This window comes from Pogoniulus pusillus, chromosome 9 (assembly GCF_015220805.1).
Source record: "Pogoniulus pusillus isolate bPogPus1 chromosome 9, bPogPus1.pri, whole genome shotgun sequence".
Lineage (NCBI taxonomy): Eukaryota > Metazoa > Chordata > Aves > Piciformes > Lybiidae > Pogoniulus > Pogoniulus pusillus.
This window is the reverse complement of record NC_087272.1, coordinates 26571404-26597500: the sequence shown is the minus strand read 5'-3', so window position 1 is coordinate 26597500 and position 26097 is coordinate 26571404. Positions and strand designations below refer to the sequence as shown.

The window sequence follows — 26097 nt, the reverse complement described above, 5'->3', positions numbered from 1 at the left end:
TTCTTCTATAGGCATTGTGATGGTCTCTTCCTAAAGAGATGGAATTATTACTTTCCTCCTAAGATGACAACATTATAAAGGAGTGCTGTTGTGTATGAGGTTTTGATTTCACTTAAAAGAGATGTTTAATCTCTACACATGTAAGATTTCTGCAAGGAAATTTCTTGTATTTTGGTGACCTCAGTAAGGAATTATGGCAAGACCGCAGCATTAGACATTTTGGTTTGTGTTGTGCATAACAGAATGGGTATGGCAAGCACAGTCTTTTTTATTAAAAACCAAAACCAAACAAACAACAAAACACCACCACCAACAACAAAACTCAAAAAGAATGTCCAGAAATGATAACAAGCAAGAGAGAGAAAATGATGACAGTAATAGTGAAGGTTTTTGTGCCCTCTTGCCCTGTGACCTTACCAGCCTGCACTGAGCCAGTAACATCTTGATAACTTTGGAGGAAAAACAAATTCTCTCCTGGTCTTGGAATGGCTCCAAAAGATGTTACATATTCCCTGCTGAAGATGACCTGGTTTAGGGTTTTATTTATCCCTACTAGGTTCTGACTTGGCCATTATTAAAACTCCACAGTGAAGCCTTTACTAGCTTTGTCCCTGTATTTACAATACCTTTTGACTGAGATGTCCAAGAGCTTTAAACATATGCTCTAAACAGTGGATGGTCAGCGCTGACATTTGTTACAAATCTTTTCAGAGGGCCATGTGAAATCGTTCTAATCCGGGAAGAGCCACTGACTCACACTGTGATCTGACAGAGTGACATATCACTTGACCTCAGTCACAGCAGCTGTAAAATGAGGTGGAAAACCAGGGCCTGCCAGAAAAGCAGAGGATACTTTTCAGGAGGGATTTCTTGAGCAAAAAAAATATTTCCAAACTGTGACTTGGCTTCTTTCTTTTTCCTCCAAAAATTTGTTATGACTTTTAGATAACAATTAAGTTTTTTGACATTCTTCTTTAAATCCGTTTTTGCAAGGGAAGGACATGTTTATGCAGCTACCTTTTTTTCAGTTACTTGGAGGGAAACGAAACTCCGGGGGCTGATTTCTACCAGTAGGCTGACAGAGCGGCAGCCCAGGCACCCCTCGTTGGAGGACAGGAGCAGCAGTGTTTCAGACAAAAATATCCCTTCCCTCTTCCCTCTGCGAAGCTCGGGACAGCTGCGGCAGGGTCAGCGGTGACAGCGGACGATGCCGACGCGACAGGGCTGCAGGGGGCGCCGCAGCATTGCCGCGGCGGCACCGCAACTGCTCGGCAGCGGCGGCGGCGGCGAGCGGAGCGCAGGCTGGCACCCCCGCGCTCCGCACTGGCACCCTCGGACTCCACGTCCCCGGCCCACCCACCCTGAGCCTTGGGGCTGAGGAGATAAAGGAGGGAGGAAATGGTCTTGCTCTTGCTGCAAGCGTCTTTGTGAAGTCGGGAGGAGACATCCCAGCCGTGTCCCCCCCTGCTCTGAGGTGGGGTAGTGGGAGCTCGGTTATTTGGTTTTTTTCATTTGGGCTTAATGTGGCCAGCCGGTTACTGGAGAAGTGCTGGGAAATGTTCGAGATGCCATCAGGTACAGTGGAACATGTTCTCTGTGAGATGGCTGTGGGTGCTTTAAACAGCAGATGAAACTCTATCCTGTTCAGGCAACTGTGTCCCTGACAGATTTTCTCGTGTTGACATTACCAGCGTTCAGATTTCAGTTTACTGGTGTTTGAGGACAACCTTAAGCAAGAGTCTGTTTCACCACCCATTCAGCACACTTATAGGTTCAACCCTAGGTTTTCTGCTACATATTCATGTGAAACTTTCTTCCTCACCTTAGCTGATCTCTCTGCATAGTGGGGTAGATCTTGAACGACTAAACATCTGGAAGGCTGTCCTAGGTTGTATCCAGATGCCACCTCTCTACAGAGGAATCTTTGGTGGGCAAAGTTTTTGTGTTTGGTGCTTCTCTTTGCAGTACCCTGCATGGCAGAGCAGAAGGGGAAGGAAGCTGACAGAGGAAGTGGACTCCACTGAGCCTTAGGGGTCAAACTATAAGGTACATCCTCCGTCCTCAGGTGTGAGACAAACCGAGATGTACCCAAAAAAAGCAAAACAAAACAAACTCCAAAACAACCAAACAAAAAAAAACAACCAACCAAACAAACAAAAAAAACCCACACTCAGAAACAAAACCAAAACAAACCAACAAAACCCCAACTAACCCAAAAAAACCAAACCAAACAAAAAAAACCAAACCCACCCTACCACCAGCTAAGCCTAGTTAAGATGGAAATAAGTGCACAAAAGCAATCTCATTCCAGCCTGTAGCAAAATTATTCTAACATAGCCTCTACTAGAGCTGTCTGGCATAGCCACTGGAGCTGATGCCCTGCTTGAACTGTGCTGTTCCACTTGCATTCCTGAGCTGTCAGAGGCTAGCATATGGCTGCATAGGCAGTGGTGAGCAGCAGATGCCAAGCAAGTTTGTTACAAATATAAAACACAATAGGTCTTTCTATCTCCCAGTGTGTTTTCCCTAGTCCTTACCCTTTTTATTGGCAATGAAATGTAGATGCATGTGAGGTGCTGTGTACCCAGCTGGATCTGACCTATGCACATCTCAGGGTGTTCCAATCTACCTTTAGTTGAGGCAAAGATGAATAGTTTTTCTCTGAGTATGCCCAAAGAATTTAAGTAGTCACATTATAAACAAGTTGTCGGTGTGGGACTTGTGCAGAATTCTTTTGTTCATAGTTTGCTTAATCTTATACAAATCAAGCAAAATTAGCCTGAAGGGCTGAAGCAGTTACAGACCAAGGAATCCTAGCAGTGGCAGTCCATGGGAAGGTGAGCATACCACCTCCCTCTTCCTGGTGTACCAATCACCTACTGCTTTCATTGCCATTACTGACCTGGTACCTATGGCACAGAGAGCTGCACTTGACTGCCTGACTCTGATGACCTCAGCTACCTCTGCAGTTGATGTATGACAGCTAGAATCATGCTGGCCAAGAGTACATAGTGTGCATCCCACGCATAACGCCATCACTACCTTTGGACAGTTTCACCAACTCATACAGTTTAGAATTAGGTATTTAGGAATTGCTTCAGTTTCTTTGTGACTGGTAACAGTTAAGTGATCCTAACTGGACAGTTCTTTAAAAATAAGAATTCATTTTCACAAGCAACCTTTAATTTAATGTTCCATGAATGCAGAAATAAACTCTTTGGGTCCCAGCTCTAATTTGCACATGTATTGCCAATAGACTAAGAGTAGTTTTTATATATATATATATATATAGTATTTTCACATAAGTTTTCTAGCATGGCTTTGAATTACCACAGGGACATTCTGTGATTCTGTAAAGGAGAAAGACATGTTCTCCATCCCAGGGATATGTAACGTCTACACTTTCTTTCCCTAGATTTTCTACATGGGCTATTTAATGAAACAAAGAGTCAAAGATGATGGTGATTCTGGGCAAAACTCTTAAATCATTCAGTCCATCTTTCTGATTTGGGCAGAACACCTTGCTGCATGTTTAAACTTGACTTTGAGTTAGCTATTGTGTGTTTGCATCTGAGCAGTCAGTGAAATTGCTTCCCTTCACTTACAGGATTATTTTTTTTAATTAATCTATAAAATTTTGAGGTTTTAATTATGTGGTTTTTTTCCCCTTCCCCCCCCCCCCGGCAGCTTCTAATGAATATTGAAATATGAAAATACCCTTTCTTCTAATCAATAATGTATTTGTATATAAAATGTATTTTCAGATGCTTATCCCAGATAGAAGTATAGGAAGCAATATGCATGCTGTCTCTGGAAAGGGCAGGGTCTACAGGATAACACTACTTCTAGACTTTTCAAGGGGCTCTTTTCTAGTAGTGTCCAGCAGAATAACTCCTGGTTCTGCGACTCCTTTTCTTCCATGTCTTCTCTTTAAAGTAAACGGAACCAAATTCTGTAGCACTACTGGGAAATTCTTTGAGAGCAAGGCTGCAGTATGCATCTGTGCCTGCCAAACAGCTTTCTAATTCCCAGTTTCATTTCCTGAAGATACCTGAACAGAGCTGAGCTTCTGGGTGTCTGAACTTCTCCGTACTGTCTGTATTGTATCTAATATCTCAGTCACTGTTCAGAAGATTAAATGCTGTATAAAAAAGCTTAACAGAAGTTGTGACCAAACCACAGTAAGTATATCAAAGGTTCATCCTTCCTCCCCCAAAATATATTTAAAGTTGTTTAATATTATAATATTTGGGGGGGGGGGAAGTCCAGAAATGTTGTATTCTTTCATGACTAAGCAGAGCAATGTTGCTAGTTCAGAATGCGCTGATGTCTTGGACCCTTTGACTTTTGTGGGTGGGAACTAAATCAGTGCTTCAGTTGCACATTTCAAGTGGTAAGGAAAATAGAAAGTGTACTTGAAAACACTTGTGTGGTAGCAACTGTCATCATGAACCAGACCCCAAAGGGGCAGATTTGCATTGCACTTGCCACCTCGATGTTCGTCTTGCTGAGTGTCTGATCAGCCAAGCCAGACTTCCTTCACTTGAAGAAAGCTTCATTGGGTTATTTACTGATATATTTATTAGGGCAAACTGTCTGTTCAGCTTTGAGAAGAAGTTTTTATAGCATTTTTAAACAATATTCTGCTTTCACACATCTTTTTATGATCTTCTGCATTTTTGTCCCCCATTATCTTTAGCCTTTATGCTGAAAACTGTTATTACAGCAGTTCCCAGTAATTTACATAGGCTTTGTCCACTCCTTGTGAAGAGGAAATCTTTGTATTTCAGTAAAACCTGTGAATCTGTTTGGAAAAGTATTTTGTGAAAAAAAGACAAAATTTTCATTTGAAAGCATAATTTTCTGTTTTGTCTCACTTATCACTTAGTATACCTTTTAATTGTTTTATTTTTCTCTCTAATACTGAAAATATTATACTATCAAAAGTGTTCTACTTTCAATATTAATGATACTAATGGAAATATTACTGTTTTATCTAATAAGTTTGACACCAGAAATAGGCAGAGAGTGGTGAAGTGTGCCCACGAGATAAAGCTAAGAGATAATGTCAATAAAGCTGAAGTCAGAGACAACGTAGAAAGTGAATTGGATAGTCTTGAGGGCATGAAATTCAGAGTATGCTCTTAATCATTCTCTTGCTTGCTGTTAATAGATGTTTCTCTAATGAGCTGGGGCTTCATCTATTTGAAACTGTGAGCAAGAACCCTGGCCTGTGCTGCTGTTTCTGAGATGATTGAGCTCTCAGTGCTGTGCACCACTGCTTTTGCCTCCTGACATTTTAAAAGGCATCCTGACAGCCAATGGAATAAGAGCATAGCTGAACAGGCTCCCTCAACTCTCAGAGGGCTGCAAAAGGTAGCATATTAGTGACATACTGGCATTAGTATTCACCAAATTCATCGCCCAAGCATTAACCTTCAAGGAGGAAAGGGGGACTTCTGGGATCCAGGGAGGCAACAGGCCTCTATATGGATGTGGGTTTTAGCACAGCCTGAGAAATTTGCTCACTGAGCCTTTAATCTGAGGCAATGTTTTAAATTTAGTATTATTAAAGACATTTGTTTTTTTTAAATGCCCTTTATTTCTCTGTTTAGCAGCCTTTACTTGAAAATTACACAGAGAAGGCTGATTTTGAGAAGAAGGCCTAAGAATGGCCAAAAGGAGGAAAATTCCATGTGCAAGCAGAAGTCTGTGAGATGGCATTCTGCTTAAACCTGCCTGTCTGGTTTCAAGATGTGTCTCAAGAGTCAGTTTTACTATCCCCAGCATATCTAGTGATGCCTGTCCTGAAGCAAGATAATCCATTACAATCTGGCCTACCCAAGTATCTACAGTATCTCTCTGAATTTAGTGAAAAATATTTCACACCAGCCAACCTTCAAGTGTATCTCTGCAGAAGGACATAAAACCCAGCAGGACTGCCTTATCTGATTTATCTGCATTAACTGAAGTGATGCTGTCTTTTTCGATACGTGTGACTTCTTGCCTCCAACCCCCATGCTGAGATCTTGTGTTCCTTTTTTCCCCCGGGTCATGTTGTACACAGAGTTCCCACTGTGGCTTTGCTCTGCTGGGTCAAGGGAAACATGAGATGACAATTTTTACCCTTTTCTATTAATGATAAAGTTTGGAGAAGGAAAAGCAAGAGCTGTGTGTGGATCTCATCTTCAAGATTAATTTCATAAGTCAGGGCAAAATGTGAATGTGGACCTTCTCCAGGGCTTTTGACCTCCTGTACCTTTAAGAGAGGAGTAGCAGAATGGCATCTAACTGGCTCTGTAGCTGTCCCAGATTTTAACTGTTTTCTTCTGAATAGCAAGTATGTGATTCAAAGAGCGCCTGGCAAAAGCTTCTTGTATGTTTGCAGTAGCAGCATTGGAAATATTTCATGCATATATAAGAACCAGCATCCGTGTAGACTGTTGTTGTTTTCTGCAACTTTCAGTGAGTTTGGGAAAAACTTATTATTAAGTTCTGCTTCTCTTTCTTTCTTTAGAAGAGACAGGGAGAGAAAGCTTGCATTTTCTACCATTTCCCAAGAGGCTTTTTATCTGTTTAAACCAACTAGGGATTTTTCACATATTGACATAAGCATTCATTTGCTAATTTGCTGGACATTAAACTGCACAGCATTCTTGAATGAGACTGGAATACTTGGATACTTAGTACTACTCAGACTCCGCATCATTCCCAGTACACATATGGTTTTCCTCCTCTATCTCCTAGATAAAAGTCACTGTTTGATCGCCTTAAGGAAAAGAATGAGTTAAATGGACCAATATTCTAGCCTTGGCTCTAAAACTAGGTCTTTTCAGAAACTCCTCAGCACCTGCAGCAGCTAGGTCATTTGCACATACATAAATAAATAAATTAACAATGAATAAATAATTTAATCCCACCACACAATGCCACCTTGCAGATCTGATCCTTTGCTCCCAGTGAATTTGTCCATTCCTAATTCTTTTTGATAAAGTCCTCAGATACTTGCTGACTGTCAGTCTAATTTTCTTATTGTTTTCGCTTGATTAGTTCTGTATGACCTAAGGTCGCCCTTAAAATCCACATCTCTCGTGAAGACTCCGAAAGGCCTTCTTTTTTTCAAAGGGATGGAAAGTGCCTGCCATTTCTCCGGACAAAAGCCTGGAAGGTTTTCAGTTATTAGCCTCCTGAAGCAGCCCTTTCGCTCACCCAAGCGCAAAAAAAACTCATTAGGGGGCACCTTTCTTTCTGGCTTCTTTATCTGATGCATGTAGCGTTTGCGTGTTTCAAGATTTGCAGGTCTTGGATGAATTTGGACAGCCTCCCTTTTAACCCTGCCGGCCCACAGTTATGCCCACCACAGACATTCACTGTAGCTCCATGGCCTTAACCACCTGGAGGTGCTTCGTTTATGTAAAAGCTACTTTACACTGCAGTTTGTGGTGAACAGAAGACACGTCAGTGTGCTGCTGCACTTTGAAGCTACACTCCCACAGGGTGTGGGTAGAAAGGCAGGCCAAGCTGCCAGCTGCTGATGGGGTCGGTGTTTTGCACTTTGCGATTAAAATATGAACTCAAAGTTAGTGTCTGGGTTGGGCAACCCTTATGACAGATTTGCAAGACTAAGGCAGCACAGTCTTGAGAGCCTGCCATGGCTGGCCTCCGTTATGCCCTGACCTACTTCTTTTTTTTACAGGCAGCGAGTGACCTACTCTTCTTGTAAAGGCTGAGTTGGCCCAGAGAGACTCTCCAAAGGTATGTCTTCATACATATTGTATCTGGGCACCTTGCCCTTCAGAGAGAATGTCTCAAGGTTTATGGCTCCTTCATTCACTTGGGCTGGCAGAGGTTACCTAAACAGTGCTGCCTAGCAATGCCACACCTGTGATTACCTTTTCAGAAGAAAAGCAAACTGAAATTGTACTGGCAGGTACTACAGTAAGGAATGTTTCTCACTTACCTAGGCTCTGGTATATCTGTGAAGAACAAACATCATGTGACTGAAAAGAGAAGTAGGAGCAAGCCAGTTGTATTTTTCAGAAAAGGGCTGTCTGGTCTCTTTGATGAGAGACCTCAGTTTGGGCTGGGATCCGAGCCTGAGAAAGGGAAAGATGCACAGAAACAGCAAGAAATAAGCAGGTCCAAAAAACGGAGGTAGACGATACTCTGGGCTGGCATAGAAAAATAGGTGACTTGCTATGCTGTTTGTCCTAAAGACCAGTTTCTCTTCCACTGGGGTAGAACTCACTGTGATCCCTCATGATTAAAATCTCATAAGAAAACTTAGGTCTGCAGGTGAGATTGTATTTTCAACCACACAAGTAAGTTTTGTGGCCATTAGTCATGGTCTTGGTTGTTTCAAGGGATATTGTCCTTTTTAGGTTGGAAGAATACACCACTATTGTTTTTCCTCACTTGCCAGTTTCCCCAAAATCCCCATGATACCAAGGCTTTACCTCATCTGATACCAAATTGAGTGAAACAGCCCTCAGTACAGTAAAGCAAGCTGAGTGCATAAGGCTGCTCTTATGTGCAAATCCTTGCAAGGTCAACATTGCAAACTGCATTATTCTTTCCAGTGGCATAAATTCTGAGCAGTGATTAGTTGGCTGTAATGTCAAGTAATGCAAAAACTATGTGATCTACTTCACAGTACAAGCACTTACATTATGATCAGAAGAACAGCAGAAACTAGAAGAAATGAGAAACCAGAGGGAAATTTTGAACTGCAGCCTGGAAATAATACAGTTTATTCTTGACTTGTGGTCTGTTAGTGGAGTCCTGCTCCCCATTTCTAATCTGCTCATGGAGTAGCTGTCAAAATTCATTCCACACTTTGTAACCTGGGTAATCTCATCTCCTGGAAAATGTCAGGAATACAGTGGATCCTGTAGCATGTTGTTGAGACCACATAGAAATTTTTATACTGTGGTATATCAAATCTGTAGAGGCAGCTGATGGCAATAGGAGACAAATCATAAGAAACTGCATCAGCATGGTAACAAGCAGAGTCTTGTTTATAACTTTTCATGTCAGTTTCCTTCCCTACCTCAAGTTATACAGGGGTATTAAAACTTCAGCAAATAAACAGTACCCAGCAACAGATTTTGAAGTTTCTGATGAAAGTAATTTCTGATGTCTCGCTCAGGAGATGATCTAACTTCTATTAAAGTGTTAAGACACACAACTTTAGAAATCATAATAAAAATAAGTTAGAACCATGGTGGCTGGTGACATCTCTGGGGATGCATTCATTATCCCTTAATCAGAAGATTTTCTATCTGAGCAAGCATTACTTTTGCAGTCTGAGGTCTGTTGGCCCAAAACTGTGGTCTTCAGAAAAAAATCTGAAGATGTCAGTGATATTGCTGGATGTTTGCTGGTTAAAAACATAGTTATTTGGCTAATAATTAGAATACCTTCCTATTTTTCTTCAGAATAGTCATTATCTGTTGTCACTCATTTTAGTGCCATTACATTTTGTATTTTGGTGCACTGAGCAAAGGGCTGACAGCCAGTCTGAAACAGTGTGTGAACTGTGCAAGGTGGAGAAGCTTTAATAAGGGTGACACACTGGGTTTTTGGGAGTTAGTGAGACATTTAGCTACTTCTCAAGCTTTAAGTATTTTCCTAATCCAAGCGTTGTTCACCCTGAAAGGGCACTGATAACTTAAGGTCATGGAGAACCTTAGCTATAATTCTGACATCCTGGTGGTCAGGATGTGGGCAAATGTCATTTATTTCAGTGAGAAAGAAATGTTGAGGGAGAAACTGTTCTAACATGGTGCACTGTTCCAAAAATGTAATGAAACTGAATGAGTAGGAGGCTCAATGCCGAAGCAGCATCTAGGTAAGGATAAGTTTTCTTTTCAAAATGCATGAAGGACAAGCTTCAGCAGCAAAACTGGTTGATTCTGAAGAAATCAATCAATTCTTTTTCTAAAAAAGGGATTAAACATTGTCTATCCTGTAATGTATCTGTGTGCGATGGAATGCTAGTTCTTAAGTACATTAACGAAAGCACAGCACTATTCTATTCACTTATGTTAGCAGCCAGGGCTGGTGAAATGTCAGTGACTATAGTGAAGAGGAAAAGAGAGAAGAGCAGGAGAATTGATTTCCATTTGAATCAATGGTGAAATTCTTCCCAATGTGCTTGTCCTTAAGAATTTCAGTTTTGTGATTTATGAAGGCAAAGGTGGCAGGGGAATAATATGGCTGCTATCAGGCAGACATCTTGGAGCTAAACTAGTGCTATGGAGAGACTCAAGCTTCTGAGCTCGACCTTTTGACAATCAGATTATGGAGAAAGGACACTGACTTTCAGAGGATGGCTAATAGATTTGTCTGGAACAGTGCTTGCTGGGGGGAAATAGTAAAAACCCATTCTTCCCCATCTGCAATTCTATCCATCTGTTCTTAGCAGTACATGCAACTAGTATGTTAAAAATATCCATCAGCAGAGATAACCAGCCACTGAGACCCTTAAACACTCACCAGCTGTCTCACTACCATAGCTGGACCTCCAGTCTGCATAACAGGCACACAAAACCAAGGCTCTTTTGTAGTTTTTTTAATGAGCAACAGGTCTTGCAGATGAGATGTGAGAAGTTTTTGTGTAACTGTGTCGCTGGAGGGTGAGCTTCTTTCAGTTAAGTGTGGTATTTTAGCATAGAGATGTGTAACTCCTCTGAAATATCTGAGCAGATTATTTAGGCCACGTGCCAGGTAGCAATGAGAGTGGGATTCTGATGCCCTGATTTTTTCCCCGTGCTTGTATATCTGAATCTGACCTATTGACCCTGTGTTCTCTCCTTATTCAAAAGGGGAAAGAGATATATTCCAAGAAAAATGAGTTCACTTTTTAAAAACTAAAGTCAGACTGAAGAATTGTCCTCTGGAAATGTCCATTTGTCCCACTTAACTGGAAAAGTCCTTAGAATGATTAAGTCATTCTTAGACCTCTATCTTTGAGATGTGCAACAGTTAATTTTAAGTCAGATGCTCATAAATGTCAGTATGTCCTTCTATTATGAGACCTTGGAAAAGACTTTTCCTTTTTGATTGGATGTTGCTTTATGAAACAGTATTTTTTCCAGGTACATGAATTTAAAAATCCCATTAGTCTCATCCCATCTTTGTATTTTAGTCTGGTAAGGAATGAAACTTGCCAGCATCCTGTCTGCATCTGTGAGGCTACAAGCTCCAAAGCACACTGTATCGTCACTTCAATCCCTGCCCAGCTGTGATGAGACACCCAAAGGGATGTTTTTGCCCTACCAAGTGACTGTCATTTTCCTGAAATAATCACTTTGTTACAGTGCCCTCTGAAAGACCTTTAGGAAGCTGAATATTGACCACAATAGTTCTTTGTTCCAGAACTCCATTTCCAAAGTCCCTATAAATTCCTGATGGAAGAAGATTGAGTTCATAATTCACTTTCTAAATATCATCCTACTCTGAAAAGGCAAATTGATTACATTTTTTTTCTTTTAAGATCATACAAAAAGCTAGCAAAATACAGTAAAAAATTCCTTTGCAAACCCTCTGTAAACTAACATAGACTATTTCACAGTGTCGTAGTGTCACAGTATCATCAGGGTTGGAAGAGACCTCACAGATCATCAAGTCCAACCCTTTACCACAGAGCTCAAGGCTAGACCATGGCACCAAGTGCCACATCCAACCTTGCCTTGAACAGCCCCAGGGACAGCGACTCCACCACCTCCCCGGGCAGCCCATTCCAGTGTCCAATTTCCATGATGAAAAGAACAGCATTTCTGTTCTTTGTGTTGCCTATCCATCTAGCTATGTCAAATACTTCTTGTAGACATGCATACCTCTTACCTGCTATATTCAATAGTGTAAGTTGCTTTGAGAATGGCTGGTAGAAGTTCCTTTTGAGAGCATAAAGCAATGCTGTATATACGCAGTTGCTAACTGCATGTAACATATAACAGACTAATAAAAATCATGCTACTAAGACTAATTTTCTGAAAAGGAGAGCCAAAGGTGCAGCATAGTGAGTTGCAAATAGCTTTTAAGATGAAGTACTTGATGAAGAATAGGATGCCATTTTGTTGCTTGGAACCTCTTCACTGTGGAAAAGAGATCCTTTGACCTCATTGAGTTGGATTAGCTCTTCACAGATAGAGATTGACCTCTCATTTAAGTATAGATTGTTGTTCCTAGTTGTGATTTGGGGTGTGTGTGTTTGTTTGTTTGGGGATTTTTGTTGTTTGGGTGATTTTTTTTGGGGGGGGTTTATTTGGTTGATTTGGGTTTTGGTTGTTTGGGTTGGTTTTTTTTGGAAGGGGTTGTTGTTGGTTTTTTCCCTTGGAAGAGTATTTTATGCACTGAATAACAGAGGCAGTAGGACCTGTTCTATAGATGTTCTGTATATAACTTCACTTTGTTGGCCAAACTAATTGTGTGGTTAGGAGCAGGTTAGGTTGTTTTCTTTCCATCTGTATAAACACTTAGCAGAATAGCTGAATTAATAAAGTTAATGTGAGGAGTCATTGAAAAATGTATGACTCATCTGTTTCATAAGCTCTCTGCTGATGCATCTCCATTGTGTCTACTCCTCATGGACACAACTGTAGCTTCTGGGATCTCCAGGATGCTTTGCCCACCTGTCCTAGCTAAGGATTTGGTCCAAAATATATACACATAGGTAACAAGCATATAGGAATACTGGATTTCCTACAGATGGGGATTTGTAACCTGCTGCAAACAGTGGTGCCTTTAATAATAATTTTACTGGCTTTCATAGAGCCTTGCTGTCTAGCAGGTTCTGGGACTATACAGTGAAGAAGGTACTCTTGCTCTTGCTCTTTATCCAATTATTTTCTCTCTCTCTCCAGACATCAGAGAGAATTTACAAGACTTCCAGTAATAAAGCTCCAAGATCTGTTTTTAAATCTCATTTATTTAGGAGTGGAGAAGGTACTGTGTGAAAAAAATTAATTGTGAGATAGAAAAATTATTATGACATTGTGTCATTAAAAGGGAGGTTTCTTAGTAGAATATGCAAGATCAAGTTTATAGTGATTCCCTTAGAACATTCCCATATATAGTTGTGTTATGTGTAGTGTACATTGTCTCAGGGTTCCTGAGGTTCTTGACGTCTTGTAATCTGTGCTTGGTGAATATCACTGCTCCTGTTTCGAAACAGAAACTATATGAGGATTCTTCTGTAGGTTTTGTTGTTATTGTTCCTTCTACATATCCAATTCGTATAAACCCATGAGTCAATTTGATGGTAAGAGTAAGTTATTTCAACCCAACCACCTTGGATGAAACAACTCTGTACCCAAACTTTTACTCACAGCTGTAGTAACGTAGAATCATAGAATTCTCTGTTAACATCACTTGTTGTACTGAGTGAAGGTAAGTGTATTAAATACTTGTTTCTGACAAACCATGAGGTTGCCCTGAGATAAATTAAAGACATTTTAGTTTGAGTAAAAAGATAAAAAGACCTGGCTTATATCTTAGTCATAAGACTGATCTTTAGAATCATAGAATCAACAAGGTTGGAAGAGACCTCCAAGATCATCCAGTCCAACCTAGCACCGAGCCCTAGCCAGTCAACTAGACCATGGCACTAAGTGCCTCATCCAGGCTTTTCTTGAACACCTCCAGGGATGGCGACTCCACCATCTCTCTGGGCAGCCCATTCCAATGCCAATCACTCTCTCTGTGAAGAACTTCCTCCTAACATCCAGCCTGTACTTCCCCTGGCACAACTTGAGACTGTGTCCCCTTGTTCTATTGCTGGTTGTCTGGAGAAGACACCAACCCCCACCTGGCTACAGCCTCCCTTCAGGTAGCTGTAGATAGCAATGAGGTCACCCCTGAGCCTCCTGTTGTCCAGGCTAAACAATGCCAGCTCCCTTCAGCCTCTCCTCATAGGGTTTGTGTTCCAGGCCACTCACCAGCTTTGTCACCTTTCTCTGGACACATTCCAGCATCTCAACATCTCTCTTGAATTGAGGGGCCCAGAAGTGGACACAGTACTCAAGGTGTGGCCTGACCAGAGTTGAGTACAGGGGAAGAATAACCTTCCTCATCCTACTAACCTCACTATTCCTGATACAGGCCAGGATGCCATTGGCTCTCTTGGCCGCCTGGGCACATTGCTGGCTCATGTTCAGCTACTATGTACCAGTACCCCCAGGTCCCTTTCTTCCTGGCTACTCTCCAGCCACTCTGTCTCCAACCTGTAGAGCTGCTTGGGATTGTTGTGGCCAAGTGCAGAACCCTGCACTTGGTCTTGTTAAATTTCATCCCAAAAAGATGAGATTTAAATGCTAATCTCTGTGAATTCTTCCCTTGGAATGGCACTAATGCAGCATGCATGGGAAGTCACAAGGATCTAACAAAGTCATAGGCAAAAAACAGAGCTAGACTAGCAGATACTGAGGAAAACTTAAACTGAATCTAGCTGTGCTTTGGAAGAGGACCTGCATGGGCTTCCTAGCTACAAAGCACGTGAGGCTACATACACCTCCAGAGGAGGACAATGGAGGTGCCAAAGTCATAGTCCCCACTCCTCCCTGCTGTGGAGAAAGCACTGAAATACTGTCAGTGCTTTGTATTTGCAGCTCTAAGTTAGATATCTCCTTCAACTTGATATTGTGAGACCAAACCCTCTCTGTCAGACTAACATCTAATCTCTCCTTTCAAAGGACAAGCCAGGGCAGAATGTTTCCTTCAAATAAATCAAAAGTGGCTTTGTAGAGGCAGAGTCATTATGAGCAGGAGCTCTCAAAGAGGGACATCATTTTTTAGCCTCAAAGACTTCAACCTTGATACTTCAGCTTCCTAGAAGATTGTCTAAGCCTCAGGCTAGGAACTGAGGGCTGAAAGATGAAGGAATAGGCTAAAAAATCAAGCAATTTCTGCTGTAATTCTAATCTTAAAGGTTGGATTGCACCCTGCTCTATATGCCTGCACCCTTCATGGGACTGAAAGCATAGTTTTGGTGCTGGAATTCACAAGAGATAGAGTTGAGCTCAGAAATGAGGAGCTGCCTGGCTTCCACAAAGCTAGGTACTTATACATATTTAAATATAGCACCACAGTGAGCTGGTGTAAATCCTTTTACGAGCTCTGGATTAAGCCCTCAGCAGGGACAAAACCACCTTCATAATCACACATAATCACAAAACTACCTTCATAATGTTCACCTAAAGTGTAACAACTGAATCATAGACTCTCTCGTGAGTTCCTTGTTGCTCTGAAGAACTTCTTTGTTCAAAAATCATATTTTCTTTTTTGTTTCTTTTTTTTTTAATTACACAATTGTTATATAGACTAGGACTGAACTTTGAGGTGTTGTATTACTACAGTAATTAAAAATTAAATTGCCTCTGAGCTCTTCAGAGCATCTGTGACAGTTTCAATTTCTTCTCCACAAAAGCATTTTTTAAGCCTATTGCCCCTGACAAAACATTAACCACATTTCAATTGCAGTAGTTTGAAGGTTAATGTTAACCAGTCTGTTTCCTAAACTCAATTGGATTTAATAATCTGAGTTTGAATCTTCCAGACTACTTCTCTTTCCTCACATTTAATGCTTCATCTACTTGTCCTCATTGTTGCTGTCTTACCTTTTAAAATTAGTTTTGTTTAATACACCACTTTGTATGCAGTATGGTATGTGGGTAGGCATCAGAGTTCTAACTTTATATACATGCTAAAATGTCTTCCTTCTACTTCTTGCCATAATTACATGTTCTCTTCAAGAGAATCTCAAGTTCTTTTCCTGAAACAGCCTTTACACAATCTGTGGGCAAGTTTGGTAGAAATAAAGAGGATGATGTGAGAGCAGGTGGATTCTTCCAAGGCCAGAGGCAAACCTGTGAGAGTAAATGCTGCATCTCAGCAAACATAAAATTGTCATCTGGAGGATTTTTTTCTCAAAGCCTGCATTTACAAAGAGGTTACTGAACAAATGTGTAGTTGCTTCAACAGCACACATCCAATACACAGGTTGCTCCCAACCACCACAGGTCTCCTCACCCTTGTGCTTGAGCCTATCTGGGCTTCCAGGTACATTTAACTCTTTTGGAGAATGTGGAAGCAGGGCAAGAACCTGATCTGCTTAGGATGGTCATTGTACCCAGGCACTTAGACACCCTATGCTCACAGTATCACAGTATCACCAAGGTTGGAAGAGACCTCACAGATCAAGTCCAACCCTTTACCACAGAGCTCAAGGCTAGACCATGACACCAAGTGCCACGCCAAATCCTGCCTTGAAGAGCTCCAGGGACGGCTCTCCTAAGCATTTCTAGTATGAGCCTGGTCAAATTGTGCAGGCTACCCAGGGATATCTTTGAGTCTAAAGAACAGCAGGTGCATCCCACAGAGCAGTGGACAGTAAGACTTGTGAACTGGCAGGATTTTTGCATGGGAAAGGGATCATATCCATACCACTAGGAAGCCATCAGTTGTGTGTGCTGTTCCTTCTCCTTCACTCGGCTGCTTCTCTGCAGTGCACAGCCCCTGTAGATGTGCTGATGTAACTGGCTGTGGTCCAATGTTTTGACCTGGGTCACTGACACAAAGTAAAATAAAAATACTATTTTCTCATTAGCTGGTGATGTAATTGATAAGTTGCCCCCAAAAATATGATATTGACATGAATTCAAGAATTATGCTCTGTGGCATGGACTCTTGTTTGCAAAGCTGGAAACTGCACAGTGCAGCACTGCCACTATAGCCCCCAAGGCTTTTATGCCTTCAGAGTTGTGCAAAAATATGTGAAGACAGAAGAATTCTTATTTCTGTTTTATATGTTCATAACCATTTTTTACTTATTTAAATAGTGAGAGTGGCACAGTAGCACTTCCTTTCAGTCTTTGTCTGTTGGGTGTTTAAAATTAGTTTTTAAGGCGGAGACTTTGTGCATGGTCTAGTTAAGTCTCTTTGATTTAATTGACAATATTTTACTTCTGTGATAGTGCAAATAAATCCTTATGATGATTTAAGAATTCGGAGATGTTTTTCAATAAGACAAAGACTGACAGAAATTCTTTTACTAAGTACTGTTTAATATTTTTATCAATGATGTAGACAGTGGGATCAAGTGCACTATCAGCAGATTTGCAGATGACACCAAGCTGAGTGGCACTGTTGATATGCCAGAGTGACAGGATGTTGTCAGCAGGGACCTGGACTAACTAGAGAGGTGGGCCCCAGTGAACCTCATGAAGTTCAACAAGAACAAGTGCAAGGTTCTGTACTTGGGCTGGGAGAATCCTCACTATCAATACAGATTAGGGAATGAGGTGATAGAAAGCAGCCCTGCAGAAAAGGACTTGAGGATGCTGATGGAAGAGAAACTGGACATATGCAGACAATGTGTGCTTGCAGCCCAGAAGGCAAATCTCATCCTAGGCTTCATCAAAAGTTGCACTTCCAGCAGATTCAGAGAGGTGATTCTGCCACTGTGCTCCGGTGAGACCTCACCTGGAGTACTGCTTCCAGGTCTGGAGCCGCTAATACAGGATTGAGCAGATCCAGAGAAGGGCCACAAAAATGATCAGGGGATTGGAGCACCTCCCCCACAATGACAGGCTGAGCGAGCTGGGGTTCTTCAGCCTGGAGAAGACTCCAGGAAGACCTAATATAGAGAGGCACACAATGAACTCCATGCAGGGCATGCAGAATCAACTTTATTACAGCTACAGCTACTTTTATACCATAATATGAACACAGAATTAACATAATACAAATTATTTACAGCCTCATTTTGAACTTACTTCTTCCCTTGATTTTGTTTCTTACTGAGACATCTCTCCTTATCTTAACTCCTGCTTCTTTCTTACAGGGGAGAGATCCTGTAACTCCCAGGAATCAACATTCTTCATTCTCTACACAGTTAATTATTTTTCTTTCTTGCATTCCTCTTTCTTGCATACCCACAACTTACTAGCAACCTTCCAGTACCTGAAGGAGGCTGGCAAGAAGGCTGCAGAGAGACTGTTTCCAAAGGCCAAAGGACAAGGGGGAAATGGCTTCAAAGTAGAAAGAGTAGATTTAGATTGGATATTAGGAACACTGGAACAGGTTGCCTAAAGAGGTGGTAGGAATCCCATCCCTGGAGATATTCAACATGAGGCCCAACAGGGCTCTGGGCAACCTGATCTAGTTGGCAGCACCCCTGCTTACCGCATAGGAAGTTGGACTGGATGACCTTTTGAGGTCCCTTCCAATCCAGACCATTCTATGATTCTATGAAGTAAATGATGAATGAGTCAGTTTCAGATATAGAACTGCAATCCCTCATTTTGCTATATTTTTCTATTCCCAAATAATTATTTCCCTTCAGCATACAGAAATTACTGACATATGATTTTGCACAATTGTTTTCTGGGTTGAAAATAGTTGTAGTGCATGTAGGACTCAGGAAGTGTGAGGAAAAAAAGGGAGTTCAGATAACATGGGGAAGAACAGGTGGAAAAGAGGATGTGAAAGGCATGGGTAAGCAAGACAAAATAAGACACAAGAAATCTGAAGCTCTAGGAAGGAGGGAGATGCTAGCTGGATGAAAGGAATAGGGAATGACTCAGCAAGTCATTCATTGTTGGGACTGTTAGCCAAGCAGGTGTATAAGAGAGAAGGTAGTATTTTAGAGTGCTGGTATGGCCTTTAACTGGCTCAGCATAGGTAATACCTACCTACTACCTACTCCCAAACAGCAGCAGCATCCACCTCCTACATGCTTCCATCAGAGCTGGTGAGTGATGCTCACAGCAGAGCTAAAATAATTTCAGAAAAAAAATAAGGGAAAGGGAAGGAAAGGGCTAAAAATCTCTGCCCTCTGGACACAGCAATGTGCACATATGCTGACCTGAGAATTCTCCTCCCTGTGCCCCTTCAGGAGGGTCACCCTGCACGGGTGCAGAGCAGACGAATGGGTGCGAATCCTGGCTGAGAAGGCACCTGGGCTTCCATCCCCAATACCTCTGACTTTAGAAGATGCCAAGATCATTCCTGGGCTGAAAGCCGAGGTCTGTGGGGCCAGGGGTGAGCTCAGAGCCCTGCACTGGCAGAGGGAGGGGGATGATACTTTTATCCTAAAATCATTATAAAACCTAAGAGGGGGGTTCTTCTCCACAACTTAAGGAAAAGGGAAAAAATAAAATCCAGAATAGCAACACTGGAGATACAAAGAGTGTCATGGACCAGCACAAGTTTGCAAAATTATATGTAAATGACCCGAGTTTTGACCGTGGTGGCCCTCTGCTAAACTACTTAGTAAAGGAAAGTTTTGTTTGGTTAACAGGGTCTAGAATGCAGACTATATTAATAATGTGTATTTCCAGGAAACGCTTTATTTTTAATGCTTCAAAGCCAAATGGGGTTCAGGAGAATTTACTTCTTACAGATTAAAAACTGTGCAGCATTTTCTCCGTATTCCACACCCAGCACTGGTTAAAGTGAGCGTAGAAGGCATGTGTATTCTTAACAGCCACCAGGCATTCTGCTCTGCCGCTGAATGTGTGTGGCTGGTCCCATATTGCTGTGTGTACACAGAGCAAGAGGGAGGTTTAACATCCTAAAGGTGTCCCGAGGAAATGAGCGAGGATTTCTCCCCTGTCTGGATGACTTACTACATTATCCCTCCGTATGACCTTTTCCTCACTAATCTGAAATAGCAGCTTTTCCTGTATTTACAGGTTAAATGGAAGATACACATTCTACTTTTTACTCATTGTAATGAAGATCTTTTTGTTTGTCTCCGAATAAAGGGTCGGGTTGGTTTACAAATTGTGGGTCAGCCCATTCGGTGACCTGGGCAAACACCCCGGGTCAAACCTCCTCAAAGGCTCCCCACCCAACTGGAATAAGTTAATTTACCCCTCGCCGACTCCCGCCCCGCTAGCCATAACCTATGCGTCCGGGAGGGTACCTAAGGTACCTCTGCCCTCCTGCCTGAGAGGACCTTTGGCTCTAGTGGGACCGCAGCTGCCCTGCCAGGCTCGGCAGGATAGAGCTGTGCTAAGGCTCCGCGCCGGCAGCGAGCTTGGAAGAAGCCGCTCTCAAGAAGTTTGATTTAGTTTATTCCCGGCACCGCTGCGGCTGCAACCTGCCTCTCAGCCCCCTTATTCTTCCTCCCCTGAATGAGCTGCGCCGCAGGGACCAGCCGGGAGATCTCCATGCATTCCAGACGCGTGTCTCTGGGAGCATCCCACGGGGTTCAGGAGAGGCAGGGCATACCCCACTCCGCGAAGCATCCCTAGTGACCGCCTTGGAGCAACGTCCCACCGTGTCGCGCCCTGCTCGCCCATTATGCTAGCCCGCGGCCGATGCCCGCAGCAGCCACCCCCTGTCCCTCGCCGACCACGTTTTGCTCTTTTTTTTTTTTTTTTTTTTTTTTTTCTCTCGTGTGGGTGAGAAGGGAACCCCTAACGGCACCCGAGGAAGCTCCCTCCGGGGAAACAAGATGGGGCGGCGGGTATAAGCATTTATTCCAAGGCATCGCTTGTACAGGCACTGCACTCGGAGGTGGGAAAAAGAGCGGGAGGGAGGAGGCGACGAGGGGCGACAGATCCAGGCACCCGGAGAGGACGGGCGGGAGCAGAGCTGGGCTTTGGGGGCTGGCAGGGGCCGGGGCTCCCCGCCCTTTGCGACCTCCTCGCATTTCCCTGCCTCCTGCAGGCTCCCCGTGCGCCCGGGAGTAACTCGCAGCGTCCGCGGTCATAAATAGGATTTTTCAGGCGGGGCCGAGTCTCTATAGCATGGAAGGGTGCTGGCCCGGGGGCAGGCCGAAAGCGTTGGGGTGGGAATGGCCGAGAAGGTTGAGGTAGTGGCGGTCCAGCCCCTGCACGGAGGAAAGGAAGGTGCTGCGTTGTTGGCCGGGACTGGTGAGGGGCACGGCGGCGTTGGGGAGGTGGTAGGGCAGGGAGGGGCTGCGGGCAGCGCCGTGCCAGGGAAAAGGCCCCCCTGAGGGCGGCTGGAGAACGGCCTCGCTGGGACTGTGGCCGTGCCCGGGGCACTCGGGACCAGGGTGCAGCTGGTAGGAAAAGTCCGGCTCCTGAAGGGAGCCCAGAGAAGTGAAGAGGGGCTCGGTGACGAAGCGCGCTTTGGACTGGAGAAAAGCCAGGATGCGGGCGTATTTTGTGTCTTTGGTCTCCATTCTCTCCACCGTCGTCAGGTAGTGGACCAGGTTCTTCATACACTCGTGGTACCCGTAGTGGAAGTAGTTGGCGAACTCGGAAAGCAGCTCTGCTGGAAAGGAAGGGGCAGCGGAGCCGAGCTCCTCAGGGTCTGGCCGGAAGGGGTAGGAGGGACCAAGAGCCGGCCCCACGCAGCGGGTGTCCCGACGGGTGTCCCGGCGGGGGGCCGCCTTCGCCCACCTACCCTTCTCCCGGCCGCGAGGGAAGTCCGCAGAGTGCAGGGCCCGCAGGTACTGCACGGTCATCTCCAGGATCTCCGCTTTCTCGAGCTTCCCCGAGCTCTGCAACGGGCGAGGGAAAGGGGCATCACCTCTGCCCTGTGGCTGCGCTGCCTTCCGTCAGGCTGCCCCCCAAGTCCTCCCTCTTCGGCAGGGGTGTCGCTCTATACCGTCGAGAGGCTGCCCCCCCTCCCCCGCCTACCTGTTTGGCCAGAGCCATGGGCACCGTCTTCCCCAGCTCGGTGAGGCAGCGATTGATACGGTCCCTCCGTCTCTTCTCAATCACTTTGTGGGAAACCGGCGTCCTCTACGAAACACAGAGGTGCGTTAGTTGGGGGGAAAAGCCAGATCCAGCCTCTCTGGGGAAGCCGCCCCGACCTCTATCCCTCCAGGACAGCCGGTCCCAGCCGGGCTCCGAGCAGCGGCGCCAGGCGTGACGCGGCCCAGGGGAGGATGCTCCGGTGGCGGGTCCTCTCCGCGCTGCCCCCGGGGCTTCCCGTCTGAGCGGGCGGCCCCAGCACGGCAGGCTTGTTTTTGGAGCGGGGTTGGGGGAACAATTGTTTTGTTGAGGTTGGAGTTTCTTTTAAGGGAAAGGCGGTGAGGGGACCAGGGTCGGGTCTGTCCAGAGGCTCCGCAGAGTTGTGCGCGCAAAGCGGGCGGCCACTCACCCTCCGCTCCTTGAGTTTGGAGGCCATGGTGGGCACTGCATCCCCGCTCCCTCTGGGCCCCTTATAAAGCCATCACTACTTGGGGGGGACCCCGGGGGGCCTCCACGGGCCCGCTGATCCCATAGGATTAGGGGCGAGCAGTGCCGGGGGAATGTATGCATTAAAGATCAGGGTGGAAGGGGGCGAGAGAGGGATGAGGGTTGGGGTTTTTTTTTCTTCTCTCTTCTTCCTTTCCCCCCCTCCCCTCCTCGCCCCCGTCCACGCAGCCAGGGGCGGCCCAGCTGTGTCACCCCACGTGGACCTCGGGGACACACGTGACGGTCCCACAATAGCGGCGGGGATGGGGCCGAGGATGCGGCGAGCGGAGCGCAGGGCGCGGTACCGCGCTCTGCGTCTCGCTCGCCGCATCCCCGGCCCCATCCCCGCTGCCTGCCTGCAAATCCCCGGCACCCCCCCACCCCTCCCCTTAGCCCTGGCGCTGACTGCATTTTAAAGCCTGTCCAGAGTCATTAAAGTAATTAAGTAAGCCCTTAATAGGCTGTTCCGCCCAGTTCAAGGGAGAACCCTTGGAGACGGAGTGGCCCCGTTTGTTCTCAGGCTTTTCTCACACGACTTGGTGACACGTCCATCTTTATAAGAGATGGCAGCGAGGCTTTTTTTGTTTACACCGCTTTATGCGCCGGGGACACCCCGGCAGGTGTGGGACCGGGGGGCTGGCACACGATATCCCCCCTCCTCCCACCCCCCCTCTTTATTTTTTTTCGCCGGCCCGGGGAGGCTCTCGCCAGCCTTTGGCACACGACGCTCCTTTTTTGTGTGGTGTGCGCGTCTGTGCGTTGTTGTTTTACCCCCCCTGCTCCCCCCCTCTCCTTTGGAGAGGCTCAATTTGTAGCCTATTATCCTATAGGAAAATGTCCCATTGAAAAGTATGAATAGTTTCATTGGGCCTAAATTTTAATAATGCGGGTCAAAGAAAAGAGGGGCAAATAAAGAGGGGATCGCAGCTGGTCCGAGAGTGCATTATTCGGTGTCACCTGCGAGCGGGATCGCCGACAGACCCCCTATTCATTTGCCTAATTTTGGTCAATTTAACAAACTTCAGGAGAAATTATTGTGGCATTGTTAAGGAGGGTAAAGCTTTCTGATCGAATTAACAGCATGTTTTGATCCGGTAAATGTCATTAAAAAGAAAGAAACAATCGCGTTTAAAGGGGGGCTCCGAGTTAAACGCGCCAAGTGGAGACGCCGGAGCGCAAAGCTCACAAAGGGAGCAAGTAACTGCCACAGGGGAACTTTTGTACGCTCACATTGCTGAGGTTTTTTACACAAAAAGGCATTATTTCATACTTGAATACGTTTAATCCAACAATTGTCTATTTTCTGCAAACATATTTTCACAGCATTGTTAGCTTTCCTCTCCGCCGCCCTCTGCCCGGGCAGCCGCGCTCTGAGCCTGGCGAGCGCACCGAGCCCCCGGCCCGCTCCGCCCCGCCCCGCACCGCCCCGCACCACCCCCGCCGGGGCCGCCCCGCCGCGCCGGGGGGGCCGCCCGCCACCACCGCCCGCCGCCCCCTCCCCAACCGGGCGGCGCGGCGGCGGGCCAGGCTCCACGATGGTCCTCTCCACGGCAAGCGGTGCGCCTCCGGGGCCGGCACAGGGTGGCGGAGCCCATCCGCTCACTTGCCCCCCCCCCGGCCCCGCCGCCACTTCCAGCCCTGCCACGGGGTGCCGCCACCCCCGAAGTGGAGAGGGAAAACCTAAGGGCCACCGTGAGGACTGGCAGGACCGCCCGGTGCCTGGTCCATCTTGTCTGGGAGTCATCGCCGAGCCCCGAGCAGCGCCGTAGGAACGGCATTCGTTTCCAGATGCGTGAGCTCGGGGAGGCGGCGTCTCAGACATCTTCATGTTCTCTTCCGTGTCCCGCATTTTCCCATTCCTTCCTCATTGGGACTGAAATGGAGAAAACACCCCCACATTGTCTTCCCCGGGAGTGCACGGCAAAGGGCACCGCCGCTCTCACCCGGTCATCTCCCAGAATGGGCAGGCGGCAAGGCGCGATGCCGGTCCATGCCCCGCCGCCCCGGGCAAACTCCGCAGCCGCCTTGGGCTGGCCGGGAGTGTGGAGCGGCCCCACGGGAGACGGCGGGAGCCCCGGGGCTCATCTGCTGCGGACGGCGGGGCCGGCCGGGCCGGCTGCCCGCCCGGACGCCCCTGCATGCGGTGCTGTTGACCGCATTATGCTTCCAGGAGCCTTGTAGGTTTCAGTATATTCATTCTCGTACAATGGGATTAAACACTAACCGTTATCATCCAAATTAACCAAACTCTGAATAGCAAATACGAGGGCTTTTATTTCTCTTCTCTTTTCCTCCATTGGCGGAGTTGGAGTTGATCCTCTTACTGTCTGTGTTAACCGCCAGCTGCAGGCACCTGCGAGGCAAGTTTTTACACGAGGGAAGTTGTTTATTTTCTCGCTGGCTGTTCCTGCATTGCCTCCCTGCGGGCCAAGCCGCCGGTCGGGGCAAGAAGGGGTAGGGGCGAGCCTAGGCAGCGGAGAAGGGGTAGGGGCGAGCCGAGGCAGCGGCGAGGGGACACGAGGAGGCCGCGGCTTCCTGGCGTGTGCTGCCGCCTCGCCCTCGGAGTCTTTTGGTGAGGCTGAGCCAGAGGGGCATCACTCGGCATTGCCACGGTCAGGTTTGCAGCCTCGTAGGGAAGCCAAGATAAGGCTTTTTTTTTTTTTTAATAGATTTTAAGTCCTTGTGAGTGCCTGCTCAATATCCCCGCGGAAACGCTGGTAGGGTTCTTTGGCAACCCAAGGCGGGCACCCGCGTCTCCATCTCCCAGCACCAGTTTTGTGCTCTCGCCCAGCTTCCTGGCCAGCTGCGGCCCTCTGCTCCGGCGAGGGGCTAGAGAGGAGCTGGGGCTGCTCGGGATTCGGAACGCGGACCCTCGGGACGCGGGGAGCAGTGCGCTGCCGACGCTCAGCTACTGCGGGAGCGGCAGCTGCAGATAGGTAGTTCTTAGCCTTTTGGTAGCGTTTGGATAGGTTGGACTGGATGATCTTGGAGGTCTCTTCCAACCTGGTTGATTCTATGATTCTATGATTCTTGCTGGCACTGGAATGCCATGCCCTGTCCAGACACGGATTCTGCTGGGGGGAGTCTTCTGGAAAGTGTCAAGCTGCTTTAAAGTGCCACCTGATTTTACCTTGCTATGAAAACGGCTTGCCTCCCTGCTTTTTCTTGTCTACTCTTCTGAATCTAAAGAGTTTTATGCCTCTACTTCACCAATCCGGCGAAGCTGCAGATATTAGGCTTGCAAATCTTTGGTATTGTGTGCACTCGAGAAGCAAATGAATGAGTCTCCTCCCATGGAAGGTGCTGCCCATGTAACTGGTGAATTGAGTGCAGAAAGTCAAGTGTTGGAGCAAAGCTGGGGCTGCAGTTTGCCTACTGCATGGTGGTCTGGTTCAGTGCTCCCAAGAGAGGTACTGAGATCCTGCTGTGTAATGTGGAAAAGCAGTCATGCTCCCAGATGATCTCAGAGCAGGTAGTGAATGAAAGAATGCAAAAGATGCAACAGATGCTACTTGTAGGAGGAGGCAGCTTTATTAATTGGCAATCTCAGAAGAAGCGGTGATCTTCAGATCATTGAGAGATGTTTAATTTAGTAGCTCCACCCTCAGCTGTACATACAGTGGTTCTGATGCTGTACTGGATTTTGCTGTGAGTTTGTTTACTCTTGCACTCTTGATGATGCTAGGCTGGACTAGCAAGTTTGTAATAACAGTCAATTTTTTTGTAGCTCCTAGGGCTCCTTGCCTCAGGTCTAGTGCTGCTTGTTTGTCACCATGTTCCCCAGCTGCAGAGATACCTCTTACCTCAGTGCTACTGTTGCTTCCAGCTAAGGGTCTGCCTCAGTGTCTTCCTTCTCTGTCGCAGTGGAAGGACCACATGCCCCTATGTTGCTCACTTGACACAAATGGTGGCATGAGCAGATGGGATGTGATAACATGAC

At 45.9% G+C, this 26097-nt stretch overlaps 1 protein-coding gene across 2 annotated transcripts; it reads right to left on the bottom strand.

The window, feature by feature from the left end:
* Positions 1 to 20456: 20456 nt before the first annotated feature.
* On the bottom strand, positions 20457 to 22398 carry HELT (helt bHLH transcription factor). 2 transcript variants are annotated; one of them, XM_064149392.1, is made up of 4 exons: positions 22081 to 22398; positions 21615 to 21719; positions 21379 to 21475; positions 20457 to 21246 (listed from the first exon to the last, which is right to left on the bottom strand). In XM_064149392.1, the coding sequence occupies exons 1-4, from the start codon at positions 22105 to 22107 to the stop codon at positions 20750 to 20752; spliced, it is 726 nt and encodes a 241-aa protein (XP_064005462.1). In that variant the 5' UTR covers positions 22108 to 22398; the 3' UTR covers positions 20457 to 20749. The 2 variants fall into 2 exon arrangements, with proteins under 2 accessions (XP_064005462.1, XP_064005463.1); XM_064149393.1 differs by having other exon boundaries at positions 20457 to 21243.
* Between the last annotated feature and the right edge of the window lie 3699 nt (positions 22399 to 26097).

Coding starts and splice junctions, on each gene's coding strand:
- HELT (XM_064149392.1), bottom strand. CDS start 22,107: ATGGCCTCCAAACTCAAGGAGCGGAGG. Junction 21,476..21,614: donor CCATGGCTCTGGCCAAACAG/GTAGGCGGGGGA, acceptor CGCCCGTTGCAG/AGCTCGGGGAAGCTCGAGAA. Junction 21,247..21,378: donor CCCTCGCGGCCGGGAGAAGG/GTAGGTGGGCGA, acceptor CTTCCTTTCCAG/CAGAGCTGCTTTCCGAGTTC.